This window comes from Babylonia areolata, chromosome 25 (assembly GCF_041734735.1).
Source record: "Babylonia areolata isolate BAREFJ2019XMU chromosome 25, ASM4173473v1, whole genome shotgun sequence".
Lineage (NCBI taxonomy): Eukaryota > Metazoa > Mollusca > Gastropoda > Neogastropoda > Buccinidae > Babylonia > Babylonia areolata.
Window position 1 is genome coordinate 22,088,672 of NC_134900.1, and position 15,568 is coordinate 22,104,239.

At 44.2% G+C, this 15,568-nt stretch overlaps 1 protein-coding gene across 5 annotated transcripts in view; it reads right to left on the bottom strand.

The window, feature by feature from the left end:
- Positions 1-15,568, bottom strand: part of LOC143299493 (ninjurin-1-like) — a 39,421-nt gene that overhangs the window by 18,129 nt on the left and 5,724 nt on the right. For all 5 annotated transcript variants that reach the window (XM_076612729.1, XM_076612734.1, XM_076612732.1 and 2 more), the window contains one exon: positions 9,069-9,150. In XM_076612729.1, the coding sequence (XP_076468844.1) occupies positions 9,069-9,150 (82 nt within the window). The remainder of the gene's footprint in view (positions 1-9,068; positions 9,151-15,568) is intronic.

A 15,568-nucleotide genomic window follows, 5' to 3' on the forward strand; every position in this document is an offset into this window, starting at 1 on the left:
TCTTACAGTGGTTTCCTGACGAACCAGATGGTCAACGGTAGAGCGATGCTTGCGGAAACCGCACTGTTCTTTCGCCAGAAGGCCGTCGGTCTCTAGTTTCCACATCAGTCTACCGTTGACCATCTTCTCCATCAGTTTGCAGATGCAGCTGGTCAGTGCCATTGGGCGGTAGTTGGAGTGGTTCGAGGGGTCTTTTCCCGGTTTCGGCAGCGGGATTATGAGGGCTTTCCGCCAGGAGGGTGGAAAGAAGCCTGTGACTCAGATGTGGTTATAAACTTTAAGCAGGGTGTCCAGACAGGTTTGGGGAAGGTGCTTTAGGAGTTTATAATGGACCTCGTCCATTCCTGGACAGGAATCCGTACAGGTCTGAAGGGCAGATTTAAGTTCGTTCATTGTGAAAGGAAGGTTGTAATTCTCTGTGTTGTCGGAAAAGAAGTTACATGGTGTTTTTTCTGACAGGTTTTTGGTTTTAAGAAAGCGAGCAGATTTGTTTGCAGATCTCGAGTTCTGTTCTATTGTGGAGGCAAGCAAATTGGCAACTGCTTTCTTCTCTGTGACCAGAGCGTCTGAAAGTTTAAGATGGTGAAAGGTCGGGCATACGTTTTTGCCCTTAATTCTTTTTAAAACCCTCCACACTTTCTTCTTGGGTGTGTTGGAGGTTAAGGAAGAGCAAAAATCTCTCCATGACTTCCTCTGGCTCTTTTTAAAAACATACCTGGCTTTCGCCCTCAGCTGTTGATGGGTTCGAACGCTATCGGTCTCCGAAAGACGCGTCGCTGCGCTCTCTTCCGAGACTTGTGGGCCTCCCGACATTCCGCGTTGAACCAGGGCGTTCTAGGGACCTGAGGCTTGGAGGTAGACGATGGGACTGCTGCTTTGGCGCAATCTAAAACGATCCGAGTCAGAGCGTCAGCAGGGTCCTTGCTTTTCAATACTGTTTCTTCCTGCAGCTCCGCTCTTATCTTGGTGGTAAAAAAACTCCAGTCTGCTTTGTCGTAATACAGGCGGTCAGGCAGAGAGTCACCTTCTCCATCTGTGGGGCGGAGGACGACAGGAAAGTGGTCACTCCCGTGCAGATCGTCGTGCACTTTCCACTCGTAGTCCAGGACCAACGATGGATCGCAGACCGACAGATCTAAACACGAGAGCTTTCCAGAGGACAGATGCAGGTAAGTGGGAGACTTGTCGTTAAGACAGCACAAGTCCATGTCTGAAAGAAGGTTTTCCAAGAGAAGACCTCGGGCTGATGTCATCTCATTTCCCCAGAGCGGGGAGTGTCCATTGAAGTCGCCCAACAGTAAAAACGGACGTGGGAGCTGGTCGACCAGGTTCATGAGGTCCTGCCTCAGAACGCGGACGGAAGGAGGAAGATAGAGAGAGCAGACAGTGATGGTTTTCTCAAGCGTGACTCTGACTGCCACCGCCTGTAAAGGGGTGCTTAAAAGAATTGTACTGTATAAAAGGGACTTGCGAATAAAAAGAGCGACACCTCCCGTCAATCCCTCTTGCTTCGGTTGAGCGGGTCTAAAAACGGAGTTAAAACCAGAGAGAGATAAAACCTTGCCATCTCTTTGCAGAGTCTCCTGCAGCGCCAGCACTGAGGGTTTCAAAGCACGACAAAGCAGCTGGAGTTCCTCAAAATTGGCGTGGAACCCCCGGATGTTCCAGTGGATCACTGCCATTAAAAAAGGTTAAAATAATAAAGCAGCAGCCTATTCCATCACTACCCCCTGCTCCTGTGCTTGCGGTGGCTCAAGGTCCGCCAGGATGGAGTATTTGTTTTTCGAAATAAATTTTTCGGATTCCGACCGAGTCGGAATATCCACCACCTCGGCCCCTCCCGATCCCGCCGAGGCCGCAACCCTCCCCTCCTTGAGCCTTGGAGGTACGGGGGGCTTCCGGCCACTTCCGCCAGCCCGAGGGCCAGGCAGACGAGAGGCGGGGCAAGGGGGGCCGGGGGGTGGGGTGGGGCGGGAGGAGGACAACGTGCCTCCGCCCGAGGTTTTCCGCTCCCGCCCAGCAGCCCCTGAGGACTGCCGCACAGGATGGGAAGGGGTGGACACGGCGTCTCCACCCAAGGCCAACGGTTCCGACGAGGCGGTTAAGTCGTCCGTCTGCGTTCCTGTGGACGTCGTCTGGACCGCGACGTCCACCGTCCTGGGTCTGACGACAGAGGCATACGACACCTTAGGCGACGCGGCCTCCACCCGTTTCCTTGCCTGAAAGAAGGAAATTTTCTTTTCTGTCTTGACTTTCTGGATTTGTTTTACTTTTTTCCAGGCGGGGCAGTCTTTCGATGAGGACGGGTGGCCACCTCCGCAGTTCGCACACCGGGCTGCACTGACGCAATCGCCCTGGTGCGCCGCCTTCGAACAGGTGCCACACGCCTCTTCCTCCTTACATCGGTCCCTGACGTGTCCGAATTTCTGACATTTAAAGCATCTCAGGGGGGACGGCACATACAAGCTTACGCTGACCATGAGGTATCCGACCTGAATGTCCTTGGGGACATCCGGGCAGCAGAAGGTGAGGAAGAAAGTGTTGGTCGGGACTCTGTCCGACCCCTTCCTCACCGTCACCCTGTACACTTCGGTCACTCCCTGAGAGGACAGCTCGCTCTTGATCTCGGCCTCAGACACACCTTTCAACTCCGGGCATCTGATGACCCCCTTTGAGCAGTTGAGTCCTTTGTGAGGGGAAACCTTCACCGCCCTATCCACGAAAGTGGTCGCCTTGAGAAGGAGCTGTGTCTGCCTTTTTGGATTCCGTCTGAACTAAAAATGCTCCGCTCCTCAGCCTCTTGATGGACTTCAGCGATCCTGCCAGACACTGAAAGCCCTTCTGGATAGCGAAGGGGCTGAGAGCCGACAACGGCTTGTCGTCATCAGCGCCCTCCATCACCAGCCACGATGGCCAAAATCCAGAGGTCTCAACGACCTCAGAATCGGAGTCTGAGTCATCCGTTCCCTGTCTTCTTCTTTTACCCGAGCCAGGGGGGTGTAGTTTTTTGGAAGTCATGTTGAAAAAAAATTGAATTCATCCCTCCCTTACCCACCCACCATGGGGTCCAACTTAGGGGCCAGGGTCAAGGGAACACCAGCTTGACCCCTTCCAGGTTTCGGGAGGGATATACGACCAACAGTCCAGCTCCAACGTGTTCCCCCCCGATCATGCCCAGCTCCCGGGGACAGAGAACCGAGCACTAGGGGGGTTGCCTTCGTCAGCCACTAAACTGCCAGTCTTGACCCAGACCCACGAAGGGGTAGCCGATTGACACACACGGGCCAATGTGTGCCGCCTGTCTTAGGAGAGGTCCGAGCCAAAGGGATGTGTTGAGAGCAGCGTGCTCTCTCCTCTCTGAGGACAGAAAAGAGGCAGTAAAAAGAAGAACAGAGAACAGCGAAAGGGACAGTGGGTCACGTTTAGTTTGGGCCTCACTCACGACCTGTTCGGCATGGGAAGCCCTATCAGGGGCATCAGTACAAAACCACCACTTATTCAGCCCTGACAGCTACGATGGCTATGTAGGCTGTCAATTAAGACCTGGGATCAGAGCACCAAACCCCAAGAAGCACTGATGCCCCCGCCGACATAGCTCGCTCGATCACTGGCCACTAAGCCTCCCGACCACGACAAGGTAGTGACCCTTCCGGGAGTGGGTCAGGAGAACACCAGCCTGACCCCCTCCAGGTTTCGGGAGGAGGGTGGGAGAGGAAAGGGTGAGAGAGAGAGTGGGAGAGGAAAGAGAGGGTGGGAGAGGAAAGGGTGAGAGAGATGGTGGGGGAGGAAAGAGAGGGTGGAAGAGGAAAGGGTGAGAGAGAGGGTGGGAGAGGAAAGACAGAGTGTGGGAGAAGAAATAGAGAGGGTGGGAGAGAAAAGGGTGAGAGAGGGTGGGAGAGGAAAGAGAGAGTGTGGGAGAGGAAAGAGAGAGTGTGGGAGAGGAAAGAGAGAGGGTGAGGGAGGAAAGAGAGAGGGTGAGGGAGGAAAGAGAGGGTGGGAGAGGAAAGAGATAGGGTGGGAGAGGAAAGAGAGAGGGTGAGGGAGGAAAGAGTGTGGGAGAGGAAAGAGAGGGTGGGAGAGAAAAGGGTGAGATAGAGGGTGGGAGAGGAAAGAGAGAGGGTGGGAGAGTAAAGGGTGAGAGAGAGGGTGGGAGAGGAAAGAGAGAGGGTGGGAGAGGAAAGGGTGAGAGAGAGGGTGGGAGAGGAAAGAGAGAGGGTGGGAGAGGAAAGAGAGAGGGTGGGAGAGTAAAGGGTGAGAGAGAGGGTGGGAGAGGAAAGAGAGAGGGTGGGAGAGGAAAGAGAGTGTGGGAGAGAAAAGGGTGAGAGAGAGGGTGGGAGAGGAAAGAGGGTGGGAGAGAACGAACGAACGAACGTTTGTATTCAATAAAGGCCGTAGCCCCTCATGAAGGGGATCAGTGAGCACAAATTGTTACATTCCAGAACAATGTGGAACAGAAAACATTTAACTACAATTCTAGTAATGCACATGCACACACAAAAAGCACAATTAATCACATATCAAACTGCGGATTTTGAATGCCTTATACACGTATATAGCGAACTCTTTTACAATGGTTTCATTTGTTGATGACATTAGCAAGGAAAGTCGAAACAGAGATGGATGTCTATGATATTTTTGTGTGGAATTAACTGTAGCCTAAGGTCATTTAAGGCAGGGCAACGTAACACGAAGTGAAGTTCATTTTCTTCAGCACATCTGCACAAGGGACAAATAATATCGTGATCATTCAATTTAGTATAACGATAACGATGAAGAGAGATATCGGAAATCCCAAATCTAAACATTGTCATAATATATTTCAAATGCCTATCCATCTTCATTGACAGATAAATCGGAAGTGAATGCATAGAAATAAACTGCCTATAAGACTCAAATCGATCGCTATCTTGAATGTGGTACGACCATACTTGCCATCTACAATCAATTAATCTATTTCGAAATGTACGGATAAATCCATTTATATCTCCTACTCCCTGCTGTAACCACACATAACCAAATCCCATTTCATTTAACTTTATTCTCACCATTGATACCCAGTTTTTCTTACCCCTTACATCCAAATCATATAACATGCATTTGAAATATATTTTGCTTGGAAAACGATGTCCATTCACCACCCTAAGTAATGCAAAATACAATTACCTTAAAATGATTCCCATTCATCCCATCAGGAAATACCAAAATGTAGCTGCTTAGCTACTACACAATTCAATGTTTCAAAAAAAAAAAATTACCATTTCTTAGCCATTAAATAGTCCAACAAAACTTAGACAAATTTAAGTAACTATTATCAACCTAACTGTATATCATCAAAGCACCAAGTACTGATTACTCATACAAGCTTTACAACAACATCAAATCAACCACAACATATCAATGTATCTCATTCAAACGCTACTTAAATTATCCATTCAAATGTCCTGCTTTTATATACTATGGTCAATATCCCATCACAAAACGTAGTCAAAGTCATTTCAAACGGAGTGCAATAACTTTCAACATACCTTTACAGGCAAAAATATGTCCCTAACCTGGACAGCTTCATGACACCACCTGGCAACAAATCTACACTTCACAGCAGCACATCACTTTCATAACTCATGGTATGATTACAAAAATGCACGTGAAACACGTGAAACCATTTTTCAAAAGAAACAATTCCCAATCCCCCGATATAAAAGTTGCCCTGTAAAAAAATGGATCTAGGAAATTAGTATATCAAATTAACAAATTCCAATCCCCGATATAAAGATGTTGCCCAGTAAAAAAAAAAATGGATCTAGGAAAATAGGATACCATTTTCTTTACACCGTTCAAGAATTAATCCATTTACATCTTTTATGCTCAGGGTTTTAGTTTTTTTGCAGAATGATATTTCACCCATTTTCAATGTCCAAACTAGTCTAAGCGTATTCAAAGAAAGTAATATTCAGAACTCACTTAAATAATTTGTAAACACAATCTCTCTCTCTCTCTCTCTCTCTCTCTCTCTCTCTCCGTCTTTCTGTGTGTGTGTGTGTGTGTGTGTGTGTGTGTACGCGTGTGATGAAAGTAATATTTATGTTGCCGTTATTTTGGGGGTTTTCGGTGTTAACGTTTATAATTCCTCAATGTTGTTACGTCTTTTTTATCACGCATTTGTTAATGATGTACCCTTTTTTTTCTTCTTTTTTTTCTTTTTCTTATTTTTTCTTTTTTGATGTGCGCTTGATTTCATAACGATTTTGCGCCTTATAAATACCAATTATTATTATTATTATTATCTTTAACAGCTTTTGATATCTTTCTTAATAATAAATAAAAGGGTGTGGTTAATAAGTGTTTTCGTGTTTTGGGGAGAACACTTTCTGATTGGAGTGACAAGTGAACAGATAGCAGGCATACTCTTTCAAGCAAACACATTCATTCTTATTCAGTTATTTCTGTCTATCTGGCACCTTCTTTACAAACGGGGCGAAATAACCTTATGAACGTGGCGATTGTTGTTAGTTTGAAACAGACTTACAACAGAGGGTGGGGTACAATCAGATACGACTGGAACATAAAAACCGCTGTATTGTATTTCAATTTCCATTTGAATGGAGGAATATCCGATATCCAATAGTCTTCAGGTGTCAGAGTGGAAGATTTCAGGAGAAAGTGAAAACTAGACAACGGCTTGAGAAAAAAACTGACTTGCAGAATTCCAAAAAGTGAATGCATAATCAACAGGAGATTATAGTGTCTGCATGAAAGAACAATTTTCGAGAATGAACATTTAGGATTTTATTTGGTTTGTTCAGATAGTACATCTGTTTTGCAACATTCTTACATACCATCGACATGTGATCAAACCATGATGAATTATTTTCAACCACGATTCCAAGAATTTATTGCTGTCAAGTTCTTTGATAATCACATTATTCATGTAAAGGGAGAAAATGTTGTCCGAACTATTTGACGCTTCTGCCGATTAGTGTTAAAAGTGTATTTTATTTTCTATGGATTGAGACACATATGATTTAACTCTGACCACATAACTAGCTGATATTCACTTGTAACTCTAGAGATACTATTTTGTATAATATTGTGATTGGTATATAGGGTTGTATCATTTGCAAACATTTCACAAAGTGTTGTTAAGTAGAGGGGTAAATCATTAATGTAAATTAAGAATAGTATAGGTTTCAGAACATTCTTAAGAGGCAAAAGAACAGACTTGAATTCATCGACTAGGACCAGTTGCTTTTTGTTACATAACGATGACATAAGATCTAAAGTTCTGTCAGACAGTGCATAAATTCTTAGCTTTTTTTATTACTATTATTTATATTTTTTTAGAAAGAGTTTGTGGTCAGTCAAGTCAAATGCTTTGGGGAAGTACACAATAAGGACGCCAGTAAATTCGCTTTTATGTATATTGCTAAGCCATTTATCAACGAAAGAGAGAGGGAGAGAGAGCGAGAAATGGGAAAGAGAGGGGTGAGAAAGGGAGGGAAAGAAAGAGCAGCGGAAACCCTACAGAGCCAACAGAACAACAGGCTCACCAACCAACAGAACAACAGGCTCACCAACCAACAGAACAACAAACTCACCAACCAACAGAACAACAAACTCACCAACCAACAGAACAGGCTCACCAACAGAACAAACTCACCAACAGAACAGGCTCACCAACCAACAGAACAACAAACTCACCTACAGAACAACAAACTCACCTACAGAACAACAGGCTCACCAACCAAGAGAACAACAAACTCACCAACCAACAAAACAACAAACTCACCAACCAAGAGAACAACAAACTCACCAACCAACAGAACAACAGGCTCACCAACCAACAGAACAACAGGCTCACCAACCAACAGAACAACAAACTCACCAACCAACAGAACAACAGGCTCACCAACCAACAGAACAACAAACTCACCAACCAACAGAACAACAAACTCACCAACAGAACAACAAACTCACCAACCAACAGAACAACAGGCTCACCAACCAACAGAACAACAAACTCACCAACCAACAAAACAACAAACTCACCAACAGAACAACAAACTCACCAACCAACAGAACAACAAACTCACCAACCAACAGAACAACAAACTCACCAACCAACAGAACAGGCTCACCAACCAACAGACAACAAACTCACCAACCAACAGAACAGGCTCACCAACCAACAGAACAAACTCACCAACAGAACAGGCTCACCAACCAACAGAACAACAAACTCACCTACAGAACAACAAACTCACCTACAGAACAACAGGCTCACCAACCAAGAGAACAACAAACTCATCAACCAACTGAACAACAGGCTCACCAACCAAGAGAACAACAAACTCACCAACCAACAGAACAACAGGCTCACCAACCAACAGAACAACAAACTCACCAACCAACAGAACAACAGACTCACCAACCAACAGAACAACAAACTCACCAACCAACAGAACAACAGGCTCACCAACCAACAGAACAACAAACTTACCAACCAACAGAACAACAAACTCACCAACCAACAGAACAACAAACTCACCAACAGAACAACAAACTCACCAACCAGCAGAGCAACAGGCTCGCCATCCAACAGAACAACAAACTCACCAACCAACAAAACAACAAACTCACCAACCAACAACGGAAATCCATTAGAGATAACAAAGCAACAAGCTCATAACAGCAACAAAAGCTCACCAGTAACAATCAATTGTTAAAATTAAAGGTCCCATAGCCTTCTCCTGTCATGAAGCAGTGAATTCATATCAACTGTATCGGCATAGAAAGGCGGGGCCCAGTTCTCTCCTTCTGCTGCTTTTAACTTTCCCCAACCTAAGTCATGTATTCACACTTCGGCAGAGTGAGGAAATCTAAGTATATCGCCTTTCCCAAGGACACAACGCCATAGAGAAACGGGTTTCGAACCTAATCCCATTGATTACACAGTGGGTCAGAAGCATAGATATTACACACGACCAAGTCCAACTCCTCTTCACCCTCGGAAAAAAAGAAATAAAAAGGAAAAAAGACAAAGCAGCTCACTGGCAAGGGCAGTAACTGACCTGAGACAGAGGAGAGTCAGTGCTGACTGTTAGACCCACAATGCCACCCTCGCTGTTCCCCACCTTGTTGCGGTTCTCCATCCTGTAACAGGCAACGTTTCACATATGTAATTGAACGTTAGATATTTCCCGAGGAAACCCAATTACCGTCCAGTAAGTATTCCCCACTGGACACAGATTATCGTACACTAAATATCCCCCAATAACCCCCAAATACCTTACACTAAACATTCCCCAATGAACCCCAAATACCGTACACTAAACATTCCCCAATGAACCCCAAATACCATACACTAAATATTCTCCAATGAACCCCAAATACCGTACACTAAATATTCCCCAATGAACCCCAAATACCGTACACTAAACATTCCCCAATGAACCCCAAATACCGTACATTAAATATTCCCCAGTGAACCCAAAATACCGTACACTTAACATTCCCCAATGAACCCCAAATATCATACACTAAATATTCCCCAATGAACCCCAAATACCGTACACTAAATATCCCACAATGAACCCCAGATACAGTACACTAAATATTCCCCAATGAACCCCAAATACAGTACACTAAACATTCCCTAAATTAACCCCAAATACCATACACTAAATATTCCCCAATGAACCCCAAATACCGTACACTAAACATTCCCCAATGAACCCCAAATACCGTACACTAAATATTCCCCAATGAACCCCAAATACCGTACACTAAACAATCCCCAATGAACCCCAAATACCGTACACTAAACATTCCCCAATGAACCCCAAATACCGTACACTAAATATTCCCCAATGAACCCCAAATACCGTACACTAAATATTCCCTAAATGAACCCCAAATACCATACACTAAATATTCCTCAATGAACCCCAAATACCGTACACTAAATATCCCACAATGAACCCCAGATACAGTACACTAAATATTCCCCAATGAACCCCAAATACAGTACACTAAATATTCCCTAAATGAACCCCAAATACCATACACTAAACATTACTCCATTCCATTTCCATTCATTCTCCTGCCCGGGATGGGCGTAGAGGAGACATGAGGGACGATTCCGTAGTCAGACGACGCCATCCGGTTCTATCTTCTGCCTGTCGTATCAGCGTAGCGCTATCCATATTGGTCCATTCCTTGATGTTGTCCATCCAGCATTTGGCTTGCCTCCCTCTTCGCCTACCACCCTCTAGCGTTCCCTGTAGAACTGTCTTTTGCAGTGAATTGTGGCGTGTCACATGCCCGAACCATGACAGCTTCCTCCTTTTGACCACTGCTAAGAGTGGTACCAGTGGACCCGCTAGCATAGTTATCTGGCTCTTGACAAAGTCATTGGTCTTTCTGTCCTTCCATGAGATTCCAAGCAATCGTCTGAAGCATTTTGTCTCAAACGTCTGAACTTTCCTAGTAGTCTGCTGTTAAAGTCCAACTTTCACATCCATACAGCAGTATGGATAGCACCAGGGATCTGTACAGTTTGATCTTTGTTGGAAAGCTGATCTCTCTGCTCTTCCAAATCTTGCTGAGCTTAGCCATTGCTGATGTTGCGATCGCTATCCTAATCTTTATTTCAGTTGTTGAGCGACCGTCGTTTGTGAGGGTGGAGCCGAGATATTTGAAAGCATCCACTTCTTCAAGTTGTTGTCCGTTCATGAAGATTTGAGCTTGGGTGTTGGTTGAGCTGTTTACCAACACTTTGCTTTTCTCGGTGCTCACTTCCATTCCGTATGCACCTGCTCTTCCTTCTAGTCTCTTGGTGAGGTCTTGTAGTTCTTTGTTGCTGCCTCCTAGTAGATCTATGTCATCTGCGAATCTCAAGTTGTTGATGATTCTTCCTCCTATGGAGATGGTAGAGTGGAAGTCATGGAGGGTTTCGCGGATGATGTTTTCTAGGAAAAGGTTGAATAGTACTGGGGAGAGCAGGCAACCCTGACGGACACCGACTGTGGTCTTAAAGTATATTCCGATTTGGTTGTTGAGGAGGACTGCACTGCTGGATGTCTTGTACAGCGCCTGAATGACTTGGGTGAGACCCTCCTTGATGCCAAACTGTCTGAGTACCTGCCACAGTCCATCATGCCACACCCTGTCAAAGGCTTTCTTGAAGTCTATGAAGTTGTGGAACAGGTCTCTTTGATGTTGCAGGTGTTTTTCCATCAGTAATCGGCAGGTGAAGATCTGTTCTACTGTGCTTCTGCCTGCTCTGAATCCGGCTTGTTCCTCTGCCAGGTGTTCTTCAGCCTCTTTCTTGAGTCGGTTTAGAATGACTCGAAGCAGGATTTTGCTCGTGTGGCTAATAAGACTGATTGTCCTGTAATTCTGGCATTGGCGGAGATTCCCCTTTTTTGGTATGGGGATGATGAGCGACCGAGTCCATTCTGAAGGCCACTGTTTTGTCTCCCAGATCTTTTGACAGATTGCTGTTACAATTGTGACCAGCTCATTCCCTCCGTGTTTGAGCAGCTCTGCCGGTATGTTGTCTGCTCCAGGTGACTTTCCTGCTGGTAGACTGCGTACAGCTTCTTCCACTTCTTCCCTCAACACTGGCGGAGATGAAGGTTCCCTTGATGGTGTTATGTCTCTGTCAATCAAACTGTCATCTGGTTGTATGGGATAGTTGTATAATTCAAATCGTCTGTCATTGAGGATACCTCAGGCGAGCTACTGACAGAAAGCTCCGCTGTTCTGAACAGATGGACACAATATTACTCAATGAACCCCAAATACCGTACACTAAATATCCCACAATGAACCCCAGATACAGTACACTAAATATTCCCCAATGAACCCCAAATACAGTACACTAAATATTCCCCAATGAACCCCAAATCAATACACTAAACATTCCCCAATGAACCCTAAATCAATACACTAAATATTCCCCAAATGAACCCCAAATCAATACACTAAATATTCCCCAATGAACCCCAAATCAATACACTAAATATTCCCCAAATGAACCCCAAATACAGTACTCAAATCATTTCCCGATGAACCTAAAACATGGTGCACTAAGTATTCCCCAACGAACCCAACATGAAGTGCAACACCCAATACTCACAGATAAACCACGAAACCAGATACACAAACGAGCGTCATATAATCACGAAATCCCCAAAATCCAGATATGTAAACAGGCGTTCAATATTCACCAACAAACGAAGAACTCAAACACCTCATGGGCAGTAAACCTTCACCAATAATTCTACGAAACGAGACAACTGAGAAAGGTAGATATTCACTAATACATTCCAAAGCCAGGTATTATGAACGAGCGTAAGAAATTCCGTACAAAAACGACGAAAGGACGTATGCAAATGAGCATTGGTCTCAGAAACCAGATATGAAAATAATTATCAATGGATAAAACGCAAAAACAAACATATAACTGAGCATAATCGCTTAATGTTCACAAACAAACGACGAATCCAAAAAAGTAAATGGGCGATCAACATTCACTACTAAATCACAAAAGTTGATATATAAACTGGTGCTGGATTTTCATCACAAGCCACAAAATCAGATACGTAAATGGGCGCTAATATTCACCAGGAAACCACGAAACCAAATATATAAATGGGCATTGACTATTCACCAAGAAACTTTGAAGTTAATACTCACATTAGTATTGAATGTTGATCATTAAGTCGAGAAAACAGTCACGTTGATGAATGCAATAAATCAATAAACTACGAAAACAGGCAAATGAGCGCTAAATGTTCTCCGATAAACCAGCAAACTGGATATGTGAATAGGCGCTGAAATTTCACAAGTGAACCGGAAAAACAGAGAGGCGGAAAAGCGTTATATATCAACGTAAACTACGAAAACAGACATGTAAATAGACGTGTTTTGTCTTTTTTATGTGATCATTCATATCGGCATTTTGTATTACCGTATTGGTGCATACAGATTTTATTTTCGACTTCTGTGTCTTCATGTTCCAGTTGTGTGTTAAAGTGCGCTGTTGTATATGTATTGTTTCATGTGAGGCGCTTAAAGCCATTTATATTGGGAGTTAGCGCCATTAAGTACAATACATTGTTTTGATAGTTTATGATAAAATATGCACCAGTAGATCACAAAACCAGCAGTGTAAATGAACGTGAAACCAGACAGACCTATGTGGGCAGAATGGGCACCAGACATTGACCAGTGAATCGTTCACCCAACTGTCTGGGAAGACATTGACCAGTGAACCATTCACCCAACTGACTGGGAAGACATTGACCAGTGAATCATTCACCCACCTGACTGGGAAGACATTGACCAGTGAATCATTCACCCACCTGACTGGGAAGACATTGACCAGTGAATCATTCACCCACCTGACTGGGAAGACATTGACCAGTGAATCATTCACCCACCTGACATTGACCAGTGAATCATTCACCCAACTGACTGGGAAGACATTGACCAGTGAATCATTCACCCAACTGACTGGGAAGACATTGACCAGTGAATCATTCACCCAACTGACTGGGAAGACATTGACCAGTGAATCATTCACCCACCTGACTGGGAAGACATTGACCAGTGAATCATTCACCCACCTGACTGGGAAGACATTGACCAGTGAATCATTCACCCACCTGACATTGACCAGTGAATCATTCACCCAACTGACTGGGAAGACATTGACCAGTGAATCATTCACCCAACTGACTGGGAAGACATTGACCAGTGAATCATTCACCCAACTGACTGGGAAGACATTGACCAGTGAATCATTCACCCAACTGACTGGGAAGACATTGACCAGTGAATCATTCACCCAACTGACTGGGAAGACATTGACCAGTGAATCATTCACCCAACTGACTGGGAAGACATTGACCAGTGAATCATTCACCCAACTGACTGGGAAGACATTGACCAGTGAATCATTCACCCAACTGACTGGGAAGCCAGGGTCCACAGGAAGCCACCTCCACCCCTGCCCCCTCTCCCCTCTATAACTTTGGCAGTGAAACACATTTGTTGACAGAAAAGAAAAGTGGCGCTGTACTGTGGCGATGTGCTCTCTCTCTCTTTCTCTGTCTCTATCTCTCTCCCTTACTGAAGTATTGAAGAAAATGGAAGGGGTGAAAACACTGTAATGTATGGCGAAACTGGCAGGTACCCTCTGCATATCAAATCAATTGTAAAATGCATAAAATATTGGCCTAAACTTACAAGACTGCCAACATCACGCTTATGTAGGCAAGCATATGAGATGCTGTTGCTGCAAGAGGAGAAGGGCAAACAGACACTGGGTATTCCACATAAAGAAAACACTAAAGGAACATAGATTCGGTCTGGTCTGGATGTGCCAAGGAGTAGGGCATCTTTGTATCGGAATTTAAAGATAGACTTATAGCATGTTACAAACAAAACTGGCTCGGAAAAATAGAGAGCAATGGTAGGCATAAATGGTTTTATTCATTTAAATCAATATTTCTAACAGAGAGATTTATCAAGATCGTGACAAACAAGTGGCATAAAATCTGCTCAAGCTCAGATTGAGAGCACTTGGACTGAATGCCAACAGAAGATGGTTCGATTCAGACGTAGGAATATCCCCTTGCCCAATGTGTGGCGAAAGGCCAGAAGATGAAAATCATTGCATATTTAACTGCAAAAGATACGAAGAACTGCGAAAAAACTGTACGCTTTTCAATACAGCTCCAGTGCAGAGAAAAGATTTGTTCGGCATACTGATGATAGAAAATGAAGATATGATACTCTCACTAGCAAAATATGTATCCGAGGCAGTAAATATACGTAAAACATCTACTATCGGTCCATATACTCATTAATCAACTAAAAACTTAGTATGGGTTCTATGAGGGGAAAAGGCATAGACAAAAAGGAAGGGTTACATTTGGATGTTCAATTTCGACAATGTATTTTTATGATGTGTTCGTAATGGTATGACGTGTTTGGATATTATAGACTTAAATAATTATCATATGTTTGATATTTACTTTGTTATGTGTTCGTATTGATATGATGTGTTTCGATGTCACATGCTTAAATAATCATTGTACGGATTATATGTACTTTGTTTCCTGTGTACTGTCCAAACCTTGAAACGAACTGCTGGGGGGAGGGGGGGGGACTGAGAGGAGGGGGCGAGGGGGGAATGGGGGGGGGGGGAGGCACAGAACCTGCCTGCCACATGGACTTTTTAAGCAAATGACAAAGTACCAAAGTGCCGCTTATCCATAAGTAGTTTAGTTTGCTTTAATTATGTTTTTCCTGTCTGTTCCATTTTATTTGTTTTGTGCCATTTTTGTTCTGATTGGTATTTACTATGTCACTAGAGCTTTACAGCTAATGACATTAAACATTTCAGTGTTCAGTGTTCAGTCTCTCTGTCTCTGTCTCTCTCTCTCTCTCTCTCTCTGGGGAGAGCAGCCTGAGGTTTAGACAGAGATATCTGTTGCCACAAAAAATAGGCTAAAGCAAACACAGTATATTACAATATATTGGAATTCAATGCAACATG